This window comes from Vidua chalybeata, chromosome 5 (assembly GCF_026979565.1).
Source record: "Vidua chalybeata isolate OUT-0048 chromosome 5, bVidCha1 merged haplotype, whole genome shotgun sequence".
NCBI lineage: Eukaryota > Metazoa > Chordata > Aves > Passeriformes > Viduidae > Vidua > Vidua chalybeata.
In genome coordinates this window covers 10624434-10647086 of record NC_071534.1, presented here as the reverse complement: position 1 = coordinate 10647086, position 22653 = coordinate 10624434, and the positions used below count along the sequence as shown (strand labels likewise).

General features: G+C 36.7%; 2 protein-coding genes and 1 long non-coding RNA gene across 11 annotated transcripts in view; 1 reads left to right on the top strand and 2 right to left on the bottom strand.

The window, feature by feature from the left end:
- The window catches only part of LRRIQ1 (leucine rich repeats and IQ motif containing 1), a 103157-nt gene extending 100893 nt beyond the window's left edge, over positions 1-2264 (bottom strand). For all 7 annotated transcript variants that reach the window (XR_008431211.1, XR_008431212.1, XR_008431213.1 and 4 more), the window contains exons 1-3: positions 2154-2264; positions 1484-1646; positions 217-328 (exon numbers count right to left, since the gene is read on the bottom strand). Coding sequence is in view for 4 of the 7 variants with exons in the window: in XM_053944087.1 (XP_053800062.1) it covers positions 217-328; positions 1484-1612 (241 nt within the window). In the remaining 3 variants the exon portion in view is untranslated. The remainder of the gene's footprint in view (positions 1-216; positions 329-1483; positions 1647-2153) is intronic.
- Positions 2265-2378: 114 nt separating this feature from the next.
- CCER1 (coiled-coil glutamate rich protein 1) lies at positions 2379-8209 on the top strand. Of its 2 annotated transcripts, XR_008431207.1 has the most exons (3): positions 2379-2471; positions 3455-3505; positions 7951-8209. XR_008431207.1 is itself a non-coding variant. In XM_053944078.1 (2 exons), the coding sequence occupies exons 1-2, from the start codon at positions 6412-6414 to the stop codon at positions 8145-8147; spliced, it is 237 nt and encodes a 78-aa protein (XP_053800053.1). In that variant the 5' UTR covers positions 6386-6411; the 3' UTR covers positions 8148-8209. The 2 variants fall into 2 exon arrangements, 1 of the variants encoding a protein (XP_053800053.1); XM_053944078.1 differs by lacking the exons at positions 2379-2471; positions 3455-3505 and adding an exon at positions 6386-6451.
- An 8296-nt stretch (positions 8210-16505) lies between these two features.
- The window catches only part of LOC128788459 (uncharacterized), a 47939-nt gene continuing 41791 nt past the window's right edge, over positions 16506-22653 (bottom strand). Inside the window, exons 4-5 of one of the 2 annotated variants that reach the window (XR_008431101.1) lie at positions 21553-21627; positions 16506-16915 (exon numbers count right to left, since the gene is read on the bottom strand). This is a non-coding gene — a long non-coding RNA (uncharacterized LOC128788459). Of the gene's footprint in view, positions 16916-21035; positions 21628-22653 lie in introns of those variants that run through there. The other variant, XR_008431100.1, reaches the window with a different exon arrangement.

Genomic DNA, 22653 nt, shown 5'->3' with positions numbered 1-22653 from the left:
TTTAAAAAAGTTTAATTTCTGCTCAGTTGTTAATTCAAGAATATAGCACTGCATGGCTTTATTCCTAGAGATTTTCATCATGCATTCAGAACCTGAGGGAATAGGCTTCACTGCTTGCTCTACTTAAAAGTTTGCTTTATTTTATGGATGCTTGTTAGTCTAACTTCCACTGGCAATATGAGGTATACAAACATTTTAACTGTGATTAATGCTTACTTCTACTTTGCTCATCTTCTAAGTCCTGCAGTATAAGCTTTTCAGCATCTTGATTGCTGCTCTTGATAAAGTTTAAATAGGCGAGAACTGATTCTGGTAAGTCACCTGAAATCTAGAAAAACATCACCTTTGACATATATTCTACATTTTCATCTCACCAGCTTGAAAAGAGGTAAATACTTGACATAAGAGAATAAAGACTTGTTTTGGCTTCATCTACAAAGCATTGATGGAAACTAAGCAGCAATTTCCACCAGCATTTTTTCAAATTCCTATACTCTTTTCATTGTCTTACCACTCACTGAACAATTAATAATTCTAATGTACATTACTAAAATTTGATTAGAATGTAATTAATCTTGCACTCTCTCCAGAAACACATTTCAATAAATTGTTGTGTTTATAACCGTGTTGGACCAAGAAATTAAAGAAAAAGGATAAGATAAAAATTAGCAAATACCTGTGAGGTACAAGATCTTTTTCTTTAAAATGTTTAGACTCCTCACAAAATAAATAAATTTTAAATTTACTGATGTTTAAAGTATGCATGTAGAACCAATGCTGCAGTTTTCTTTATTACATAGAAACTTTCTGTTCAAAATACTGCCTTTTAATGTCAAGATTTTGGGAAAATGGTCTGCCTTCTCTCAGATGTGCAAATTGTGGTAGACATTGCTGATGTTCAGTATGTGAGTGCTTACACACTTATCACTGATACCTTTGTCTATGTCATATGAAACATGATTTATGATCAATATCATCTACCCTAATATCCTGCAAACCGATCCCTATGCTATGAATCTGAAAAATTAAAATGGCAGAAAAAGACCCAAATAACTGATTTTATTTCAGAGGAAAGCCACTTCCCAAAATAGGAAGTCATCCAAGAAAGAGGACTTCAAGAACCTATTTATATGAAATTAGTGTCTGGAAATCTTATAAGGAATCTCCTAAACCAGTCTCTTGTAAGATTAAAATACAGATTTCAGTGAAGAATCATCAGTTTATTCGTCCAGACTTGTCAAATCTTCCAGCTTCAGAGGATTCTAAAACAAAATCTGATCTTCTCAAGCAGAATGCTGATATTCATCTCTCCTATTGTCCTGTCACCACATTTCTTATGAAGCAATACTACCAAGACTACTGTTCAGATCAAAGCCTCGGGTTAGGTGTGCCAGGAAAACGTTCACTCAAATGGGCTTTCCAATGCCAACACGGCTTTCGTACCACACGCTACAGAAGCAGTTTTAGCTCACTGGATACTTACTGTCTCACTGTCACTCAAGGGTTCCTCTGATACCTCTGTGTCAGGATCATCTGTTCCAAGTGAAGAAACACTGATTCTGCCTAATTCAATTTCTACTTCTTTTTCAATTCCTTTAATATCTTCCGACATTCTACTTCCCACAGCGTCTTATCTGTTTTGCAAGCTACACAAAAAAAGTAACACCTTTGAACACAGCATGAACCAATATAATCAGAGTTCTCAAAATAAGACTAAGAATATAGAAAGCACTCGATGAAGTTTTAATGACACAGAGAAAGCCGTGAGAAATGATGTAACCCAGAGAGGTAAAAAACTTGTGGATGGATGCAGGCAGGGGGAAACCTTGTCAACGCCCCCCACCCCTCCTTTCGCAACCCGTTGCCCCCCGCAATTAGGGGAATGGGAGGCAGCGAGCAGCTCCTCGCCGGCTCCTGCAGCGGGAGACCGGGCACACGGAGCGCATTTCTGCCGGGAAAGCGAGAGGCACATCCCGGCTGAGAGAAAACTACACCTCCCGAAAGGCACCGCGCACGGAGGCAGCACCCCCCACCACCAACGCTTCCCAACAGGCGAGCTGCTCCGCCCCTTTGCATGCTGGGAATTGTAGTCCAGCGCTCAGAGCGCCCGCAGCCCTCCGCTCCCATCCCGTCTACTTCATGTACCCACTCACCTGTCGGTGTGTTGAACCTGTCGTTCAGTCAAGCTCCTCATGGAGCCTCCGCCTTTCTGGCCGCCTCTGGAGACCGGCCGCCCCGCCGCCCTGAAATTCCGAACCCGCCAACAGCGGACGGTGGGGGGCTCCAGGGGGACGACGAGAGCCCCACAGAGCGCTGCCACCGCGGGGCCGTCACCACGGCAACGGGAAACAGCGGCTCGGACGGGCAGCGAGAGGAGCCAGACTTCGCCAGGAGCGGCCGTTTCGCGTTCCTGGGGCGTTAGGCGGCGCCCCTCAGCGTGAGACGGCGCCTCTTTTCGTGGTTTTGTTTGTGTGGGTTTTTTTCTTTAATATTGGGGTTTGGGTTTTGTTTGTTTGCTTTTTGGGGGGATTTTTTTGTGGTTTTGTTTGTTTTTGGGGGGCTGTTGTTGTTTTTCGATACTATTTTTATTTTGGTTTTGGATTCTTTTTTTGGTTTTGTTTTCAGTTTGTGTTTGGGTTTTTTTTTTTTGAAGCCATAGACTGGAATTTATTGTTCACAATAAATTGCAAGAGGCAATTAAGCGGAAAAAAAATGTATAAATAAAAGCGTACCAAAAGGATAGTAAAGGTGGTTTAAAACACTGTGGGTTTGCTTCCATTCTTGTTTGCCCAGAGAACTCCAGAGCAGTGAAAAATGTAAATAAACCAGACATCCCTTCCGTCTTCCCATGCTGGGGCTGGGTCATGGCTCCGAAGGGCCGGCTGGCACTGGGGCCATCGTGTGGCGCTGGACTCTGGCATGGCCAGCCTGGCACGGCCTCACGGCTGCAGGGGCACCAGTGGCTCAGCATGGCCCTGCCAGTGCTGCGGGTAGGGAGCAAATAGTAGGAGTTTAAAAAAAAAAAAAAAAAAAAAAAAAAAAAAAAAAAGTAAGAGAAAGGTAAATACAAATGCAAATTCATAGAGTCATAGAATGGTTTGGGTTGGAAGGAACCGTCAACATCATCTCTTCCAAATGACCTGCCATGAGCAGGGACACCTTCCACCAGACCAGGCTGCTCAGTGCCCCATCCAGCCTGGCCTTGAACACAGGGATGGGGCATGCACAGCTTCTCTGGGCAGCCTGTTTTCAAGCTGCACCACCCTTTGTGGTGTAAAGAATTTCCTGGTAGCATCTAATCTAAATCTGTCCTCTTCTAGCTTAAAACCTGTCCCCCTTGTCCTACCACTGTCTGCCTGTGTAAAAGTCCCTCACTGGTTATTAAAAGGTGGAGAAAATGTCCAGTTACACAGATCAGGCAGGTGCAGATAATCATATTTTTGTGTGTTTATAGGGAGCACATCTAACCATGAGTCTGATGAGGAATACCAAGATGTAAAAACAGGTATAACAAAAAATTAAGGTTTTACATAGAAAATGTGCAATTTGGGAGCAATATGAAGGATTTGCCAAAAATGGAAAAGGTTTTCCTATCTACTGTCCTTAGAATAAGCTGAGTACCTTTCTGAAAGTTTTAGGGGTGTTGATCAAAAAATATTTGCTTCAAGGGCAACTGATTGTGGTTTTCTCACCAGTGTAATAGATAAGCATGAAAATTAAAAATTAAAAAATGGAAATGTATCCATTTGAAATCCACCCTTTTATATAGTCATACCACTGGTGAACTTTTCAATATGATCAACTATTTATTCACTGATAGAATGTGCACTTAATACTTCTTTTGTAGTGCAGTTATGCTATGCACATACTGAATAAAGACCATGTCCTCTCTTAGCAAAAAAATTTGCCAATAAAAGAGATGTTTCATAGAAGTCATAGAAAGATTTAATTTCATGAATTAAAATGAAGAATTTTCAAATCACTACTCACTCAACCCTAAGTCTAAAGTTAACACTAACCCTTTCTGTAGCCCTAACCCTAACCCTAACCTTAAACTTAACCTCAACACTAACCCTAACAATAAAACCCCCATCCATATGGGTGGTCAAGTTAAAAAGAAGTAGGAGCAGCAATACTGAGGCCCTACTGGGCCCACCTTGCCATTCATGTTACAGCCATGCTGTTCCTAGAGCTGTAGGACCTTTTTCTCACTCAACCCTAACCCTAACCCTAAACATTGCCCTAACCCTCAGAGTAACCTAAAGTCTCAATCCCCATGGGTGCTCGATTTTAGAAAGAAGTAGGAGCAGCAGTGTTAGGGCTGTGCCAGGACTGCCTTTCTCGGCGCGCTGTTTTCGGCCCAAGTGTTCCTGGAGCTGCAGGCTCTTTGACTCACTCAACACTGATCCTAACCCTAAGCCTGATCCTAATGACACCTTGGGACTGTGCAGATGTCCTCATCGCCAAAAATTACACAGCTTGAAAGTTGTGGACTTATCAATTGTGGCACCATGCCCTGATGCCCTTGCAATGCCTTTTGGATTGCCAGTGTCCCTGAAACCATAGGTTGTGCAGCTCTCTGAACCCTCACACAAACCCTAAGTGTAGCTTGTTGTTGCTGCTGAGATCCCCATGTGAAAAATGCACATTATATGGCTCTACGCAGATATTTACTATATGTATTATGCTAGGTTTTGGAAAGTTATGCTGTATTAACATTTGAATAATATAGTAAATGTAGTTTTGTAATTAAAATTAAACTTTAGTATTTAAAATAGAAACTATGTGTGTGAGATATTCTTTTTATTAGCTCAAGAAAAGGAGAAGATAGTCAAGAAATTCTTCACACAGAGATAACAATTACAGAAACCCCTAAATTTTCCAGAGGAGAGGAATTTATGGGTTTCCTTATCAACAAAAACTTATTTCTCCAAGCCTAACTTAGACTCAAAAGCACCTAGGGACTAACAAAAACTTTTTGACAAGTACCAGACGAATTTCTTGTTTTAAATAAAATATATGCATAATCATAAAGTGTTTTGTATATCAACAAGTTACCCCTCTTAAGGAGTAAATTCTCTTTTAACAAGGTCCTTTTCCTGGCTCATTTTTGTCCAGAAAGAGGTACCCAGCGTGGGCTGTAACTCTTTGCTGTTATTCTCTCATTAATTGTCCTAACTCTAATTGTCTAACCTTTATTACTATACTTGTATTATTATTTTTATAACCATTTTATTTTTATTAAACCTTTATAAATTTTTAAAACAAGTGATTAGCGTTTATTACACCCATCACCAGTGTTGGCACTGATTCAAAAATTGTAGAGTGAACAATCTTGGAGCTGTGCTGTAACGAAAATTCTTCATTTCACAAATTTGAAAACGAAAGGAAAATAATTCCATGACATGGAATGACAGGAAGTACATCAAAATGAGCTGAAACTTCCTGAAACCCGTTGCCTGTATCCAGAAAGTCAGGGCTGGCCAGCATAAGAAAATGTCTCTGTTCTAAAGATGTGGTTATGCTGAACTTCAGGAAGAAATATATCATTTGACCTTTCTCCTTAGGGTAGGATGGAAATATTCAATGCTGGTAAAGATTTTCTTTTGTAGAAACAATGCAATATAAAATGTAAGTTAATTTATAAGGATAATATTTTTAATTTTTAGGTAATTTTTTAAGATGAACTGAAATATTATTAAAATTTCTCAGAATAAATCTTTGAAAGCACATAGGTAACACAAGAGAACTACTGCAGGTTCCAGTTTTCTTGTTGAATATATAACTCATCAGGAGTTTTTTCCTTTAAAAAATGCATCACGCCACTGTTTTGATACATTCTATTTTTGAAAACCAAGAAAAAGTTCAATGACTCTTCAAAGTAGTGAAGCTTCTCCAGGGAAATTGAAAAGCCTGTTTTCTCATACAGTCTATAGTTTTACAAGGTGCATTGTTGACCTCATTATTGACTCCACTCCACTGCAGAGCTAGTTTGAAAAACTTACTACAGCTTTCTTTGTGCTGAAAACCATCAGAAAAAGTTTTATAATCCAGGCATTGAGGATCTTGACAGGGCAGGCTAAGCTTGTGTTTGCTGAATATTTTCTTCTAAAAATTCAAATTTGATATATATGTAATGTGTTTTCTATGTAAAATAAGTTGTTAATGCAAGATAATTTTTGACTACAGAAGCTTCACATTTCTCATCTCTTCGTTTCAGCTGGTATCCTTACTATTTAGTAAGTGCACTGAGAATAGAAGAACAAGTGTATGCCAGGCTATGTAAATCTTGCTGTATAAATCTCCCAAAATACATGCTGCTTCCAAATGTCTTTAGCAGCTTAAAATAAAAAAGACCAAAACCAATAGCAAAACAGAACAAAAATGTATGTGTACAGCATAACAGAGGCAATGGAGACTATACAGCATCTTGATGCTTCTACTGCTGCTGGTAATTTTTTGTTCAATGTATTAGAAAATACTCTTAAAATTTATAAAATATTATCTGGGGAAATGAAGTTCCATTGAGATTTATAAGACTACTTTTTTTTTTTCATAATGAACTGAATATATGATTATATTTTCAGCTGTGATTCAAAACTGAAAACAAAAAAATGAAAATAAGAAATAAAAACCAAATACAGAAATGCTATTTAAATATCTTCAGTGCAATTTTCTTGGCAAGCAATCTGTTTTCTCTCTCTTATTTAGCAGCTTTAAATTTTTTTAGATGTTCTTAATTAAAAAAACAATCCTTCCCTTCCCCGACCCCCTTCTCATCAGGCTCTGGGTCTCACGCTTTTGGCATTTGGTTTGTGGCTTTTATTGACAGAAACAATTTCTTCTGTGTTTTTTTCTCAGTATAAATAAAATTATTCTTTTGTTTTAAATGATCGCAGAATAAAAATGCCCCATCCCTGGAAGTGCTCAAATCCAGGATGGAAGCAGCTTTAAGCAACCTGGTCTGATCACCATGGCAGGTGATCCTGTCCATGGCAGGGGTGTTGGAAGTAGAGTGTCTCTAATGTCCCTTCCAACCCAAATCATTTTATGCTTGTATGGTTCTATGTAATCAACAGAAGAAGTAATGAATTTTTTTTTCATGTGGTGGCAGTATGGGATTGAACTGCATGGTTGTAAAGTTTTTTTCCTCTGGAGTAGGTTTTCCATCATTACATGGTATGAGTATCAAAACAGGAGAAAACATAATACTATATCTACAATTTAGATATTGTTATAAATGATGCAATTGATTTGTTTCTTTCTTTGTGTGTACAGCTTATAGATTAATCACTGGAAATAAATCAGCTCTATTCATATTTTCTTTATATCATTTACCAGACTGCATTTGACCTGCATTTGATGGGATGATAGACTTTTTGGGTGAGGATTAGGGTGGAGTGAGTAAGAGTATGGCCCCTCCATATGGATATTCCTTTTTCCCGTAGTGTCTCTCTTCTTTTTTTTTTTTTTTTTTCCTAAGAAAAGTAAATTTTAGGTCACATAACAACAGATGTGCTCTTAAAGAGCAGACTGCCTTGGCTGTGTTAAGAAGTGTCAGTTCCAAACTAATGGCATAGGTACCATCCAGTGCAATAATTCTGGGAGAAAACATGTGGGCTGGAAGTAATGAACACCTCTGCTGCTTTCCATATCTATGCACAAATGGTTGGAATGCAGAGGAGAAAGTGACCAGTCGCAAAGAGGGAGGACAGCACTGAATCTTTAACTTATTGAGAAATATATATCTATCTCCCCATAGGATCTGCACATGTGTTAATAATTCTTGGAAAATAGAAAAAAAATCTGCAAACTTAAACTGGAATTGTTCACTGATTTCCTTGTGAGTGGTTCACATTGTTCAATTGAGAATGTTTTGTTTACATCTTATATGTTATTACCATTCTCTAAATTTATGAAAATATATCTTTTTCTTTCTGTGAATATAAGGGGAAGAAGAAGAAGAGGAAGAGGAAGAGGAAGAGGAAGAGGAAGAGGAAGAGGAAGAGGAAGAGGAAGAAGATGAAGAAGAAGAAGAAGAAGAAGAAGAAGAACAAGAACAAGAACAAGAACAAGAACAAGAACAAGAACAAGAACAAGAACAAGAAGATGATGATATAATTCTGTTATTTCCATCCTTTCAGTAATGGCGTCACAAAGATATTCTTCTGGAATAAATTGTGTAAGTGGAAGTCTCATAAAAATAAAAGGAAAACAAGTAATAGTACCAATGCACTGTGTTACAGTTTCTTCAGTCAAAAACTAACCAGTGACATAGCTTTCTTGTATAAAACTTGGCACTGGATCTGTTTTTACTTTTACATTAGCTATGGGAGTCTTTGGAGTGTTGTGGAAATCAAATGTCTGCTGGTTACAGTACATGGAAACCAGCCTCCAACTTTTTTGTAAGATGAAAGAGAATTTTATGTGCGTGAAAAATTTGATTCTGTCTTGGTGTGATTTCCACATACAAATCTGTTGATAGAAAGACATATTTAGATAAAGTCCTGGCTCAAATGAAATCTTAATACAACTGAAGGTCTTACCATATCACTGCATGAAAGTTTTCAATGACCAAATACTTGCAGTTTTATGCAGAAAAGATTTTAACCACTGTATTTATTAGCATAGATGTTTTTAAATACTTAGTACGTGTTGAAGACATAAAGAAAAGACTGGTCCAGAATATTGAAACTTGAAGGCACAGATAGGTACAGTATGGCTACAATACTGAAATATCAAAGTATGATTAAAAAACTGTTACCTATGTAGACTAAACTGAAGACTCTGTGTTTATATACAATTCCTAATTTTTAAGGGAATAACACTTTTATTGCTGAAAAATTGCATTGTAACTATACATTCTTATTATCATTTTGATACCATTTTTCCTCCATCTTTTGTTTATTGTCACCCTTTTTGAGAGATCTGTTTTAGACTGTGTGAAGGCTGAAGCAGAGAACTGTGCTATGATTAATTTGTTAAGCACTACAAATGTAAATTTGCACAGCAAAGAGTGAAGCCCTGGTGCTATAACCAGGAAACTTCTTTCTTCCTCCTTCCTCCTTCCTCCTTCCTCCTTCCTCCTTCCTCCTTCCTCCTTCCTCCTTCCTCCTTCCTCCTTCCTCCCTGCCACTGCCTAGGCATGTAGTGTGTGCCTCACAATTTGTTAGGTGATGAAAGAAAAACGTGTGTCATTTCCAGCTTCCATGGAATCAACTACTATCGCAGTATCTATTTTCACTGTGGGTGAAAATTTGTTTTCACTGGAAATAAGCAAAATCAATTATCTTTTTATTTTGCGTCTTGTAGCTCAAAGGACTTCTTAAATAGGCATGGGACTTAGATACCATTGTCTTTCAAACAGGAAATAAAGAAATAAGAATTTTCCTCAGTGAAGCACAGCCACTTAAAACCAGCTTTTGTTATCTCTCCTGGCTCCAGTTGGGCAAATCACCTTGTGCCTGCCTGTGCTGTGTATGGGATTTGGGTTGCTTCATTTATCCTTCCCTTTAGCATTACAACTTTCCTATTAGTGCAATAGCTATGATGTGTCTTGGGTCATATTTTGCAAATTGATTAGAATGCTGCTGCCTGCAAGTAATCTTTGAAGAAGCTTGAAAGCTGATAAAAGATCAAGGATTGTACTATCCATCCACACTCTTACCAATATGCATATATCAAGTGCTATAAATATTTATTAACATGTCCACAAGCAATGGAACAACAGAATTGATGATTTTATTTCTGAAAAGAGGAAGAAGAGTCTGACTGAGCAGGAATCTGTGTGGAAAATTCTGAATGCTATGCAGCATGATATAAGGAAAAAAACCCACCGAATATGACATCTAAAAATACTGCATTCACCAGAAATGTGTATACCAATCAGAACATATTAAAAAAAAAATCTCCTTTATTAAAGAATTAATTTTTCAAGATCTGTTGCTATTATCTGATGTGGGTTGGCAGATTCCTTGCTGTTATATGGGTCACTATTGATGAGATTACGCTCTTGAAGTACTTCTCATTTCATGTAGGAACAGAGAGTTCTGGTCACTGAAAGCTGAAAAAATTCCTGCAGCTGAAAAAGTTAATGGGAGTCCTGGTATTTTTACAGTGCTAGATTCCATAAAACACTTGATCTGCTTAGGTGTCAAGGCTGGTGTGAACAGAGATGCTATGAGGTCAAAGTAGAGTTCCTTCTGTGTGAAAATTGGAATAGGTTTTGCACTGAGACTCTCAGAAATACTGCTTGAGGTCTAAAATGAGCTTGCACATTAGTACTTTCAATACTTAGCTGTTAATCAAAATATTTCCTGTGGCCTGTCAGCAGGTTATTTGTTTACTTCTTTAGAAAAGTCCTTTCAAACATTTGGATGGTGTCAATTATATTGGAAGTAGTTAGGAATGTTTTTGACCAATGATCCGTTATCCAACTTTGAAATTAACTCTGTATTATGAGCTTTTAATTACAAACACTACAGTTTAACAGCTTAATATGGTTTAATATGCTTCTATGGATCAACTGTTAGTCCCTTAATATGACTTCTTCCAGGGCTGAGTTACATTATTTTTAATGAGTGCTGAAGATAATTGATGATTCCATATAATTCACAAAGCATATAGGTCTAGTCTCAAGATTACAAATGCATTTGCAATGTATTTTTAAAATATGTTCTTTGAAAATCCATTAATTGCATTCATGATTTCTCAAGTGATTAATGGTGACCCCATTATGTCAGTGGTGCAGCTAGACTATGTGCTGCTATACTTGACTGCAGTTTTTTTGGACTGTTGTAGGAGCACAGACTCACCACCTACCCAGCTACTGGAATCACTGGCATCTGCCATGAGAAAAACAAAAACACAAAGACCATTAATAGTATTTTATATATTCTTGGTGATATTTAAAGTACTGCTTAAAGATGGTGAGTATTTAAATTAAACCCATGGTGTTGTTGAAATGGAATATCTATATAAGGAAAAGACAGTTTTTGCCAAGTTATCTAATTTCAAAATTTAGAAGCAGTAGATCTTTAACTGACCCTTCAAAACAGGAAGCTACGACATATGGAGGAGGTAAAGTAGGCCATGCTTTTAATTGCCCAAGTAAAAATGCACTGATTTCATATTCAACAAATTTAGATATTATTAAATATCTACTTTTTAGATATTATTAAAAATAATTTTAGAGATTATTAAGTTACCTCCCAATCTAATAAATATCTATTAATGTCTAACTGGTTAGTTACACTTAAAATAATTAATCATGTCCCCTGTTTCAAATGGGTTTTGAGGATGAGATTACCTGGCTAAATGCAGCCATGTAGAGCTGGACAAGTATTCTAATGCATGTGAAGTGTAAGGTACTCCTGTAGAGTAGAAATTTATCCTTTTTCCTAGGTAAATATTACAGAATGACATCCTCTTAGAAGTACCATTATTCTGCTGGTTTGAGTGGGAGCCTTCTTGCCCTAACTTATAGCTTTTACAACTTGAAATGGTTAACTAATGGTTAACACTATTGAAGTATTCTACTTCAATAATATATAGTCAAGAATTCAGAAATTCTGAAATAAAGTTACATGTGAAATTTGCGTTTGTCCCTAATGTATATTTATTATAGAATGATTGTCACTTTTGTGATCACATATTGGCTTTTCACAGTAGGCTGAAATCCAAATTCTTTAAAAATGTACTGTGGTTTGTACACAAATATTATGTTAGGATGGACTGAAGCAACTTCTAAAGTCCTAAGGAAAATCTTGGCATGCCCAAGTGAAAGAATGTGACTCTGTATGTAAGAAAATGCTCCACAATACCTGATAAGACCTGTATAACCATTCAAAATTCATAACTGATGCTAAAATCTCCAGCAAGCACATAGATAACGAGACAATAGACAAATGTGTGTGTGCAAGAAGATTATATATAAAATTGTCAATACCGCCCCATGTACTGCTGATGCTTACCAGGAATAACTATAAAACATCACTTTTAATTTAAATTTAATAAAAAAGGAATAAAGTTTATAGGATGAAAAGCTAATTATTTTTGTTAATGTTTTGAGATACAAAAATGGAAACAAGTATTTGTTTTCCAATTTATGCAATTCTTATAGGTAGCCACTAGAGGACACAGGGAGCTTAAGAATAATGCAGGTGATAGAAAAAAAATAAGCATAAGGTTTGCAGAATGCCATAAATACACACTTTATACATAGCTCACACTTAAAAACATATTGGATAAGTCTGAAGCGAATAGCCACATGACACTGTACTAAGAGAGAAAATTATTTTGAAAGACTGTGCTTCAAAGGAATGGCATGGGAAACAACTCTCAGTAGTTGTGTTGAAGCTCTGTAAGTTAATGAGTGGATCCAGTTCAGCTAATTAAGAAGCTGTGTCACTAAAATTAGAAAATGTCCTTAAAGGAATTAGTGCAAGTGTGCAGGTTGAAATCATAACTGCATAAATTCTCTATACAAAGTAAAGAGAGAGAACAGTGACTATGGTTGCACTGTCATTTTCATTTGGCTTAAAAGCACTCTTCTGCTGCAGAGCGGTACCACTGCCTTCAAGACCTGGCGGGACACTAGCAGCCATGCTGCTCTGTGAGGAACTGATGCAAGGCTCTGATGGGTCAAAAAAATAATCCTGCAATAAAGTAGCAGTCTGTTTAATTTTTTGTTTGGTTGATTTTGTTTATTTGTTTTGGTTACTTATTTTGGGTTTGGATTCTGTACTTTGTTTGCTTGTTTGTTTGGTCAACACTTGTCCAGTGTAAAATATATATACGTTGCAGGGATTGGAATTTTTGTTATTCCTCTCTGTACATAGGGTGTTCTAAAACCTATCCTAAAATTAGAGTTCTGTTTTTTTAATATCTGCCCCACCTTGTTATATGCCTGCATGCACAATCTTCAGTAAAAGAAAACTGAATCTTACTCTCAGTGCACTCTCAGTGTCTCATGACTTGAAATTTTAAAATGGCTTCAAACTTTTGAGGATAATAAGACTGAAATTTCACACGTTGTCTGTCTCTGTAATTGGTTCTCCAGGCTTTATAACATGAGATAATATAAGGTAATGGGATCAGTGTCGGCATTACATCAAATAAATAGTCATGGTGTTTACTGTGACTAATGTTTGCAGAATTCTCCTGGGGGCTTAAGAAGAGTTCAGGTGACTCTGAATAAATCCTGAACTGCTCGGTTTAGACTTGAATTTTTATAGGGCTACAGGTACAAGCTGTAATAGCTGACATGTAGCAATGTAGCAGGCACTTTAAAACTGTATGGTCACTGAAGCGCTGATAAAATTTTTGGACAAGTTAGGCACAAATAAACTATATGCCTGTCTACATGGCTAGGCAGCCCTAGAAAAACAGTGGTGTGAGTGCCACCTGGTTATTTTGGTTTTATATTCTGAAAGAAATAGAAATTGTAGTTATTTGGTTTGCAATTCTATTGCTCATACTGCTCAGTTCCTGAGGGAACAGAATCTGCAGTTCCCACAGGACATTTGTAATTTGTGTCTGGTACTTATGCAAAGCTAATGTCATCAATGTCAGTTCTGTGAATGTCATGTGTATGTTCTGAATGGGAAGCTCCCAAAACACTGTCGATAGAGCTACTTCAGCATAAAAGTCATGGGGAAGAGGTGAAGAGGTTTACATATTTTAAATACTAGTCTGGTCTAGAACGTGTTGGATGATTTCAGGTATGACATCCAAGAATTTGAGCATCCCAAGTCAAAAGAACAGGACAGATCAAAGAGATAATTTGTCTGGGATGACTCTTTGTAATGAAAATTTGAAACCTCTTTTTATTATATGGATACTACCAGTCGGAAAACTATCATGCATTAACAAAAAAAACACCCCAAATCCAAAATAAACCAAAAAAAGACCTCCCTCCTAAAAAAATCTAAAATGAACAAACAAACAAACAAACAAACAAAAACAACAAAAAAAAATGAATACCTAGTATCAAAATACAAAGGAGAAAAGATGAGAAAATGAGAAGAGCTTTTTTTGAATAAGTCAAGCTTGCTAGATCTTTTAGGATATACTAGCCAAGCTCTCATTCTCCATACTTATAAAAAAAATCTAGAATTCCAAGAGGAGTACAGTAAATAATACCCTTTTTGCTTTAACAGATGTAGTGACATTAACATATGACCCCAGTGACCTAATGATATTTCAAAATTAAAGGTGACCTTTGTTTCTTTAAAGAACATTCTTAAGCCTCAATTATGCTAAATACAAATGCAGACAGTCTTGTGTAATGCTTTGATCACAGAACTTATGGCATTTATTCCTTATGACAATAAGGTGATTAGAATAATCTGTATATTTCATATTTCTAAAAAAATCTTCCCAGCTAGATTCCCATCATGTAGTGTTGGGAACAGTGCATGTTTACAGTTCAATTTTTCCCAGCCTGAACTATTTTTAACTAAATTAAATTTGTTTCTTGTTGAATTAAATAAAGAGTTTCCAAAGATTTAATGTCAATATTTCTAGATCAACCAGATAAAGCATTTAAATATTGTAAAAAGGCATTATTTTTTCCCCCTGAAACTTACTGTAATTTGAGGCTCCAAAAATGACTACCTAAAATATTTTTCTGTGAATAAAAATCAGTGTTCTTATGCAATGGCAGTCAAAATCTTAAATTATTGGGAAGTAACTACAAAATTTATAAATTTACCCAAATTCAATTCCACTCCAGTATGCCCAGAGATCATGAAGTGTAGGGCAAACTTAAAGGGCCTCCCAGGGCAGATAAAAGGCATGACAGCTTTGGAGTAACAGGTTGCTAATATTAGGAATTTATAATGTCCATGGGAAGTGAGGGAAGTGTAATGAGAGAAGTCTCTTCTCTTTGTTGAGTGTAGAATAAAGAATATAATGATGTCCCAAATGGCTGGATAGTTCACCCCTAATCTCTTTATTATTTGTAAACCTCTCTGTTATTTGTAAACACCATGAATTGAGAATGAGTGTATGACCCTGAACATCATTCTAGTCTGACGGTCAATGGCAACACTCATCTGTTTGAATGGCTACATTGAAATTAGTTGTGGTTCTTCAAAGTTTCCAGCACATCTTGGCAATGCATTGTTTCATTTAATAGCTACAGTTTCAAGAAAAAATATTGCAGAATGTAAATGAAGACTTTCTTAATGGTTCTTGAGTCTGAACAAAATTCAGATTTAATTATTTGATCAGCATGACTGTTACAACCTTGAGTACCTCACCTCCAATGTCCCTGGACCTCTTCTCATATCACATCGCTCTTATTTATAAGTAATTCCATTCATCAGTCATTATCAGAGTGATGTTTCATATGTTTGGGTGGATTAGATACACTTTTAATATTTCTGTGACACCATCTTACTTCCTTTACTAGTTCAGACACAGGTACATATCAATCATTGACAAGCTCAGAGGAATGGAATAAAAAGATTTGGTGATATCCCTACATTCACTGCAGAAAGTAAAACCAACAAGAAGTAAACTTTAAATATCCCTAGCCTCAATCTTGCAAGCATTTTGCTAGTACTAAACAAGCCTAGTTGGAGCTTTTCTTGTGCTTAGGCATTGTGACAATTTATTTTCTGGATCAAGTCTTGTGTTTCTAATGAAGGGTATGTTTGCATAGCAGCCCTTCCTCTAAGGGACTTTCTCCTATCCTCAGTCATCCATGTTCATTACTCTAGGAAGAACATTAAGATTTTCAAACCTTTCAGACCTTCCTCTGGGAAATACGTTCGAGAGTGGTGACAGATGCTAAAGGTCTGGGGAAGGAATGACAGGTGGGCACTCAGGCAAGGATGTGTCTGCCTGCCCCTGCCTGCCCACTTATGCACTCACACAGGCACATCATTACAGCAGGGCTATGCAAGCAGCTCTCCTGTTCCTAAGACATGGCACTGAAAAGTTAGACTGTTAGCACACCTCCAGCTGTTGCCCTGCACCTCTGCATGATGTGATTCCCACACTCATCATGCTGGTGATGACTGTAAGGAAACAGCTTGAAATAGTCACAATATTTTCCTTTACCAGAAAGGAAACTATTCTTTTCATTACTTCTGAAAGACAGCTGTGTGCACTAATGATTTTCAAATCCTCAACATAACCCTGGTAAGTTAAATATCCTGTGAAAATTTACAATAGCTAAGTGTCTAATCCATATATTAGAAAGTAGTTCTATTTTAGAGAAACTAAAATCAATTACTTAAAAGCAAGTAACAGAGTCACTGGTATTCCCTTTACAAAGTGCTGTGTCATGTCACTGCTAAAGATCATAGATTTCTTAGTGATTCTTTCTTCAGTGCACTAGCTGAAAACCCCCAAGTGGTGATGTTTTTTTCTGCACATACTGATTATGTTTTACAGAAATAATAAACACAAATGCAAAAGTCTAAGAACATGCATATTTAGTATGTTGGCATGCCTCTGCAAACATGAAAAGAAACATTGGAATATTTCTCCATATTTATTTATAACCTTTTCAACTTCCTCCCCCACCAAAACATATTGATTTTAAGTGCATCATGAATATATCAAAAATATTTTTCACATAATGTTGTATTTGGCTCATTTGCATTGCATGCATTTCATTGTGTCCTTTACAGCCCTAAAAGCCAAAGAGGAATTTTTCAGGAACAGAAAGGCCAGGTTTGTTTCTTCCTCACTTGAGTTTAGGCACATCTTACTCCATCACATTTAGTGGCATTCTTCAAGTTGGAAAATAGTGTCAGAAAGGACAAACCCAGAATCACAAAGCTTTCTTTCTCCGGCTTTCTGGAGACAAGAGGTTTCTAATGAACCGAAGAGATATATTCCTTTTGCTGCCTTCATGAAATGATTATTTGTTCACGGTCAAATTGAGATGAAACAGTATTTCCTATAAAATATATCATGTAATGTACTTAATAAGTTATATATATATATTTATATATATGATGAACTATTGTGAGGCTTATGAGAAATGTAAATAGAGATATTCAAAGAAGCTTGAAAAATGAAAAAAAGGATAAAAAAGTTATCTGAGACCAATATTTCTTGATTTAGAAATAAACTATTGAAATCAGCTTTGAAGTGCTGCATTTAGGACAATAGAGACTCAGAAATTTTAGGTTTGAGTTTTTTTCTGCCATTGACATACTGGGTCTCTGTTGGCAAATCTTTTAATCTCTTATTGTTCCAAAGCCCCCAGATGGAATAAGAACACTTCCTCTTTGTCTTCACATGACTTATTTGTTTGAAATGTTATGTCTTTTGGATATATGGCTTGCTTTTTAACTCTGTATATTTGTTTAGTGGTCTTTGTTGGGAGTCACTGGGCACTAGTATAATAAATAGAAGTTTCACTGTTGCCCAGAAGGCTACTTGGGTCAGGTTATCCAATGGTAAAAGTAAAAATTCACATGCAAGGATCACAATAAAGTAATTTATAAAATTGAAATGGAGCTGCCTAAAATCCAGCAAGCTTTATCTGCTCCTATCAGCAACAATCAGTGCTTCTACTTTCTTGCAGGGAGAAAGGTGTTCAGCTCTTTTTTTGAAGCCAGTTAAATCCAGACAAAAGACAGTTTCATCCATAGATTTGCCCAAAGCTTTTACCATCAACAGTAACTCCAGTCTAAAAAGACACAAGCATTTCTGTTTATATTAACAAGGTATTGCTACCAAATGTATTTTACTACTGTACTATTAGGGTAAATGATTGTAGACATTTTCTTTAGCATCTAGCACAGAAAAATTAGCAGTTTAATGAAGGAACAGAAAATAAAATACTTCTTCTGAAATATCTACTGTCAGATATAGTACACTGAAGAGAATGCTGAGATAATGTTATGGTTCCTGGTTGGATGTCTAGGTTTTTTAGCTGTCTGGCTGTTTATTTTTGCTTTCTTCTTCAAAAGTGCCTTTAAAGACCTTTTTTCAGTAGAGATTATTAATTTCAGTGTCAGTGAGATATTGCTGACAGAGTATTCTGGTGAAAGAGATCATCTGAATATTTAACTAACCTAGGCACAGATCTGAAAATCTGAACTCTAGCCTTTTCGGTCTGTCAGACTTTTGACCTTATGTTTCATAGAAATTATTAAATTTTTTTTACAAGTTCACCTCAAGTATGGGGGAACTGGGTCAGCTAGCTGTCTAAAATGCAATTTTAAAAGATTATCATAGCTAATTAAGTTTACAGAGAATTTCTAGACAACAGCTGTGTCATGAGAACTCCTCTAGAGAAGTATGAACACTGAAAACTGGGAAATTCTTTCTTTCCTGAAAGACAGAAATAGCTGTATTTCTATCATATTCTTTCATAGCCCTGTTAGAATTATTCCATAAATAGTGGCCAGATTTGGTTCAAGTTAGAAAAGCTTTGACACCATTTTTGAAGTTATCTGGACTTTTTTTCTTAATTCTTAAAGAGATTTTTTTTCTCCACAGCCAGAAAAGCACATGATCCCAGAAAGACCCTCACACAGTTACATTCCAGCCCTTATCTTGTTATCCTCCATTTTCATGAAGGAAATGGCAGCTCAACTCTGCCATTTTTGAGACTTTTTTTTTTTTCTACTTATCTAATACAAGGTGAAGATAAAACAAGCACTCAACTAAGTGCTTAACTAAGAGATATAGGAACTGTAATCCTGTTGAAATTTTATTGTTAAAACCTGCTTATTGCCACAATCTCAGGTCTAAGACTTGTAGAGGTAATGGAGCCCTATAAGCTTACTCATGTGCTTTTTACCTTACTTACTTGAGTGTGCCAAGTGGTACACTAGCACAAATATTTCCCAAATCAAAGTTGTGTTAATATTATATTTCTTAGCTCTGTACCTTCAGCTTCTTTACTGTAATTCATGGTATGAGTGAGTTTCAATTTTTTTTTAATTCTTCTGCTTAGAAAATGGAGACATCTATTTTTAATTTTTCTCTTAAAAAGATTTATTTTGCCTTTTGAAATTTAAATACACTTAAGCATGCTGTTTCATGGAAAAAAAAAATAAAACTGTTTAGCCTGCAAACTTGTACTTTTTGCAAAATGAAAGAAAACATCTGTGAAATCTATGTGAAGTAGAGTTTCCAAATGTGAGAAAAGTCATCAGCCAGCAGCTAACTCAACAGGACAGTTTATTGAGCTGTGCTGGAAGGTCAGGCCCCCCCAGGCACTCAATAGTCATCTACGAGGACCAAACTTGCAGGCAAATTGTAAATACACATAACAAAAAAAAAAAAAAATTCCCTGCACTCCCTGATGACTATCAACTGTATTTCTGAGTGTAAATTATGTCTGTAAGATCACACACAGAGACCCAGGCCATGGGTACATTATGCAAGAAACTGCAGCTGGCAGAGTGCAGCAAGCAACGTGGCAGCAAGAGTAAGCAGGTTTGAACATGGAGTGAAGAAGCAAGAGACTCAGACCATGCCTATGAAGAGTTTGTTCCTTAACCTACATCTTAATGGTAGGGAAAGGAATTATAACCCAAATCTAATGATTTTGAATTTATATTTAATCTACTTGGCCATGATTGCAGGCCAATACTGTACAGGGGAGGGTGTGTTCCTAAAAGCAGAGAAATTTGCCTATGACACAAAAATGAGGTACTGGACTGTTTCATGGCATTAATGAAAAAAATATTTTATGTGGTTTCTAATGAGTTTTAACCTGTTCAGATAACATCACATAATAGTTTGACATATCTTGTAATTGTCTTCAGTAATTATAAACCAGCCTTAAGGGCAGCTGACTAACAGCATCTCCCAATGATTTTCTTGCATCAGCAGCAACAGAAACACATTGAAACTCCAGGATGAGAAGGTCAACTCCACTGTAATAGATGAGACCACATTCATCTCAGGCTTCATGCTTAACAGAGAAGCAGCTACAAGTTTTTGTTCTAGTAATTTTCCCAAAGAGGACCATTTTTCTTCCATGCTCTGTAATGCAGGGGTTTAGGATTCCTGCATGATTTCTATTTACACGGATGACTTGCCACAGTGCTGCTGGTCCTTTGCCCTTAAAGGCACCTTAAGAATTTAAGCTTTGCTAGAAATCACTTTGAAATGTATTTGCATTATACCTGTCCTACACACTAAAACAAGATTGAGTGTTTGCTACATTTTGTTGAACCTGAGTAGATCTAGTGTCCAGTGGAGCAGTGAGGCTCTTGGATTCTGACATTCATAAATGACTGATGGAGAAATCTGCTAACAGTGAACAAGATTTTTCTCCCACAAACTGCTTAGACATTAAACCTGAATGTTTCATTTATCTCTGAATATCTACAAAAAATTTTTAAATCCTCAAGGTCCCTGAAATATTGAATAATAAGCTGAATTTCTCCCAGAAGTTCTGATAAACCCCTAGGTGTTTGTAAAACACATTTGAATCATGTATGCATGAATGTTTTTCTCTGTACACAGTCCTGCCACAGTCCTGGATTCTACTCACCATCAGATCAGAGGTCAACAACAAATTTCCTCATGTTTCGGAGTGGAGGACAAAAATTTATGCTTAACTAAGAACATAAAAGGTAAGGACAAATAGTTGAGTGGGGAATCACAGCCCTTATTTAGTTGGGGAAAAGTTCTGCTTTTGATTTCAGGAGTGTTCCATATTTTCATTGGATTCAAAACAAGTCAAAACCCAGAAATTTTGCCATTTCATGGAGACAAATCCTGAGGAGTAAAACTAAAAACAAAATTATGAAAATACCTAACATTGGTTTTCATCTACATCAACATCTACAAATTTATTTCCAATTGATTTAGAAGACCAAAACAAATATTGGATTGATTTTTGAATGTCAAAGGGAGGGGTTCATAGCTTTATTAGCTGATGCTCTCATATTCTACAAAGAATGAATGCCATTCTCCTATTACTGCATTTTCTGTCTCTTTTTAAAAGGTATTTTAGGAGCCTCTTCATATCTGTATATGCAGTAAAGCTTAATTTAAATTCAAATATTTTCAGTTGAAAAGAACCAGGATATATAATTTATTTGTAAAAATACAATATCCATGCCAGCTAAATATATCCACTAACAAACATGTTAAGACATGTTGTTACACAATGGTTCAGCAAATCATTTAATATTTGACAATGATAATATTTGCAAGTAAAGGAAAAGTGGTGTTCTTTTGAACAGATCAAGCAATAACCAAACTTACAGGATCGGCTGAGTACCCTCAGATCAACAAATGACATGATAATCCAAACTTTAAGCAGACAGAATCTATAGCAAAAGTTATTATCAGGGAAAAAAGCAAGCATAGGCGGTATGGAAAACCAAAGCTATGGGTCTGAAAAATCCTTCTTGCTTCCATTTGTTTAACTGTGACTTACGAGGTGCATCCATCCCCACGACCAAAGCTCAGATTGTTGCTTTTCTCTAATCTTGAGCAGAGTTCACCAGGGATGTTGTGTACACTAGCCTGGCTTAACCCAGCCCGTTAAGAGGTTAACCGGTTAACTCTCATGGATCATGAGGGACATCATACATGGACATTTTTGGGTGCACCTACACAGTCATGCAGCACAGGAGGGCTTTTGGGTGCTTGCACTTGGATATGGCGAAGTTAGGACCAGGAAATGGAGCTCTGCAAAAATAGAACAGAGAAAAGCAGTGAGGTCATGGCTTTGGATTTTTTCACACCAAAGAAGCAACTTTCTCCTTTCTCTTCTTTGCCTCCCCTCTTACCAAGACAGAATGGCATCTGAAAAGGAAGGGAAGAAATAATATCAGACTGAACTCAGAGTTAGGGACATGCAAGCAAGTGCAACAGAGTTCAAATAGGGGAAGAGAAGGATAAAAAGGATAAACATTCTCATTTTCAGCTGAAGAAGTTTGAGCACCTTGAATGGCTAATTTTGTATTTTCTCTTTATGATTGAAAGGAGGAGGAGAAGAGCAGCAGCAGTTCTTTATGCACTTGAGTACACAGAGGTGGTGCATACTTCTGGAATAAGACACTGAAGTAGGTGGAAGCAAATAAGTAGGTGCAACAGCCTTCCCTTGTCCCCTGCTTGTGCACCCCGAATATTGTGTCATTTTGTTTCAGAGCTATTCCAAAGGTGGAGGCGAAGTTTTCCCTCTTGCACACACTTGGAAACTTAATATGCGGCGGGCAGGGCGCAGATGCAGCTGGAGGATTGGTAGGTCATGAGACAGCCCTCAGGCAAGTGAGTCTAAATGTTCAAACCACTGAATTATCACCATCTACAGCTGGATTTTGGAAGGCAGGAACAACCCCTGTTTCATCTTTGACAGAAGGACAGAGGTAACAACCTTTAGGAAAGGATTCAGAAGCACTGTCTCCCAAGAGAAAGAAAGCACATTCCAATAATGCTAATTAAGGTAAAAAATAGCCACTCAGCCTCCCAACTTTAGCCATTTATCTTTCCTGCATGGTGTTTTCAAGACTTAACTGTGAGGGATTACAGTTTTGAGTAACAAAATTTGAGTTGCAAATGTTTACTTTGCAGTTTTTTATCTGTAGAATGTGTCTGAGGAGAAGTTATAGACTTGTTTAGTTTCTGAAGCAGGAGCTGTTCCTGTAAAGATAAGAAGGCAGTAATGCTCAATAGTTTGAAGAATCTCCTACTAAACCATATTCTCTGCCTCTG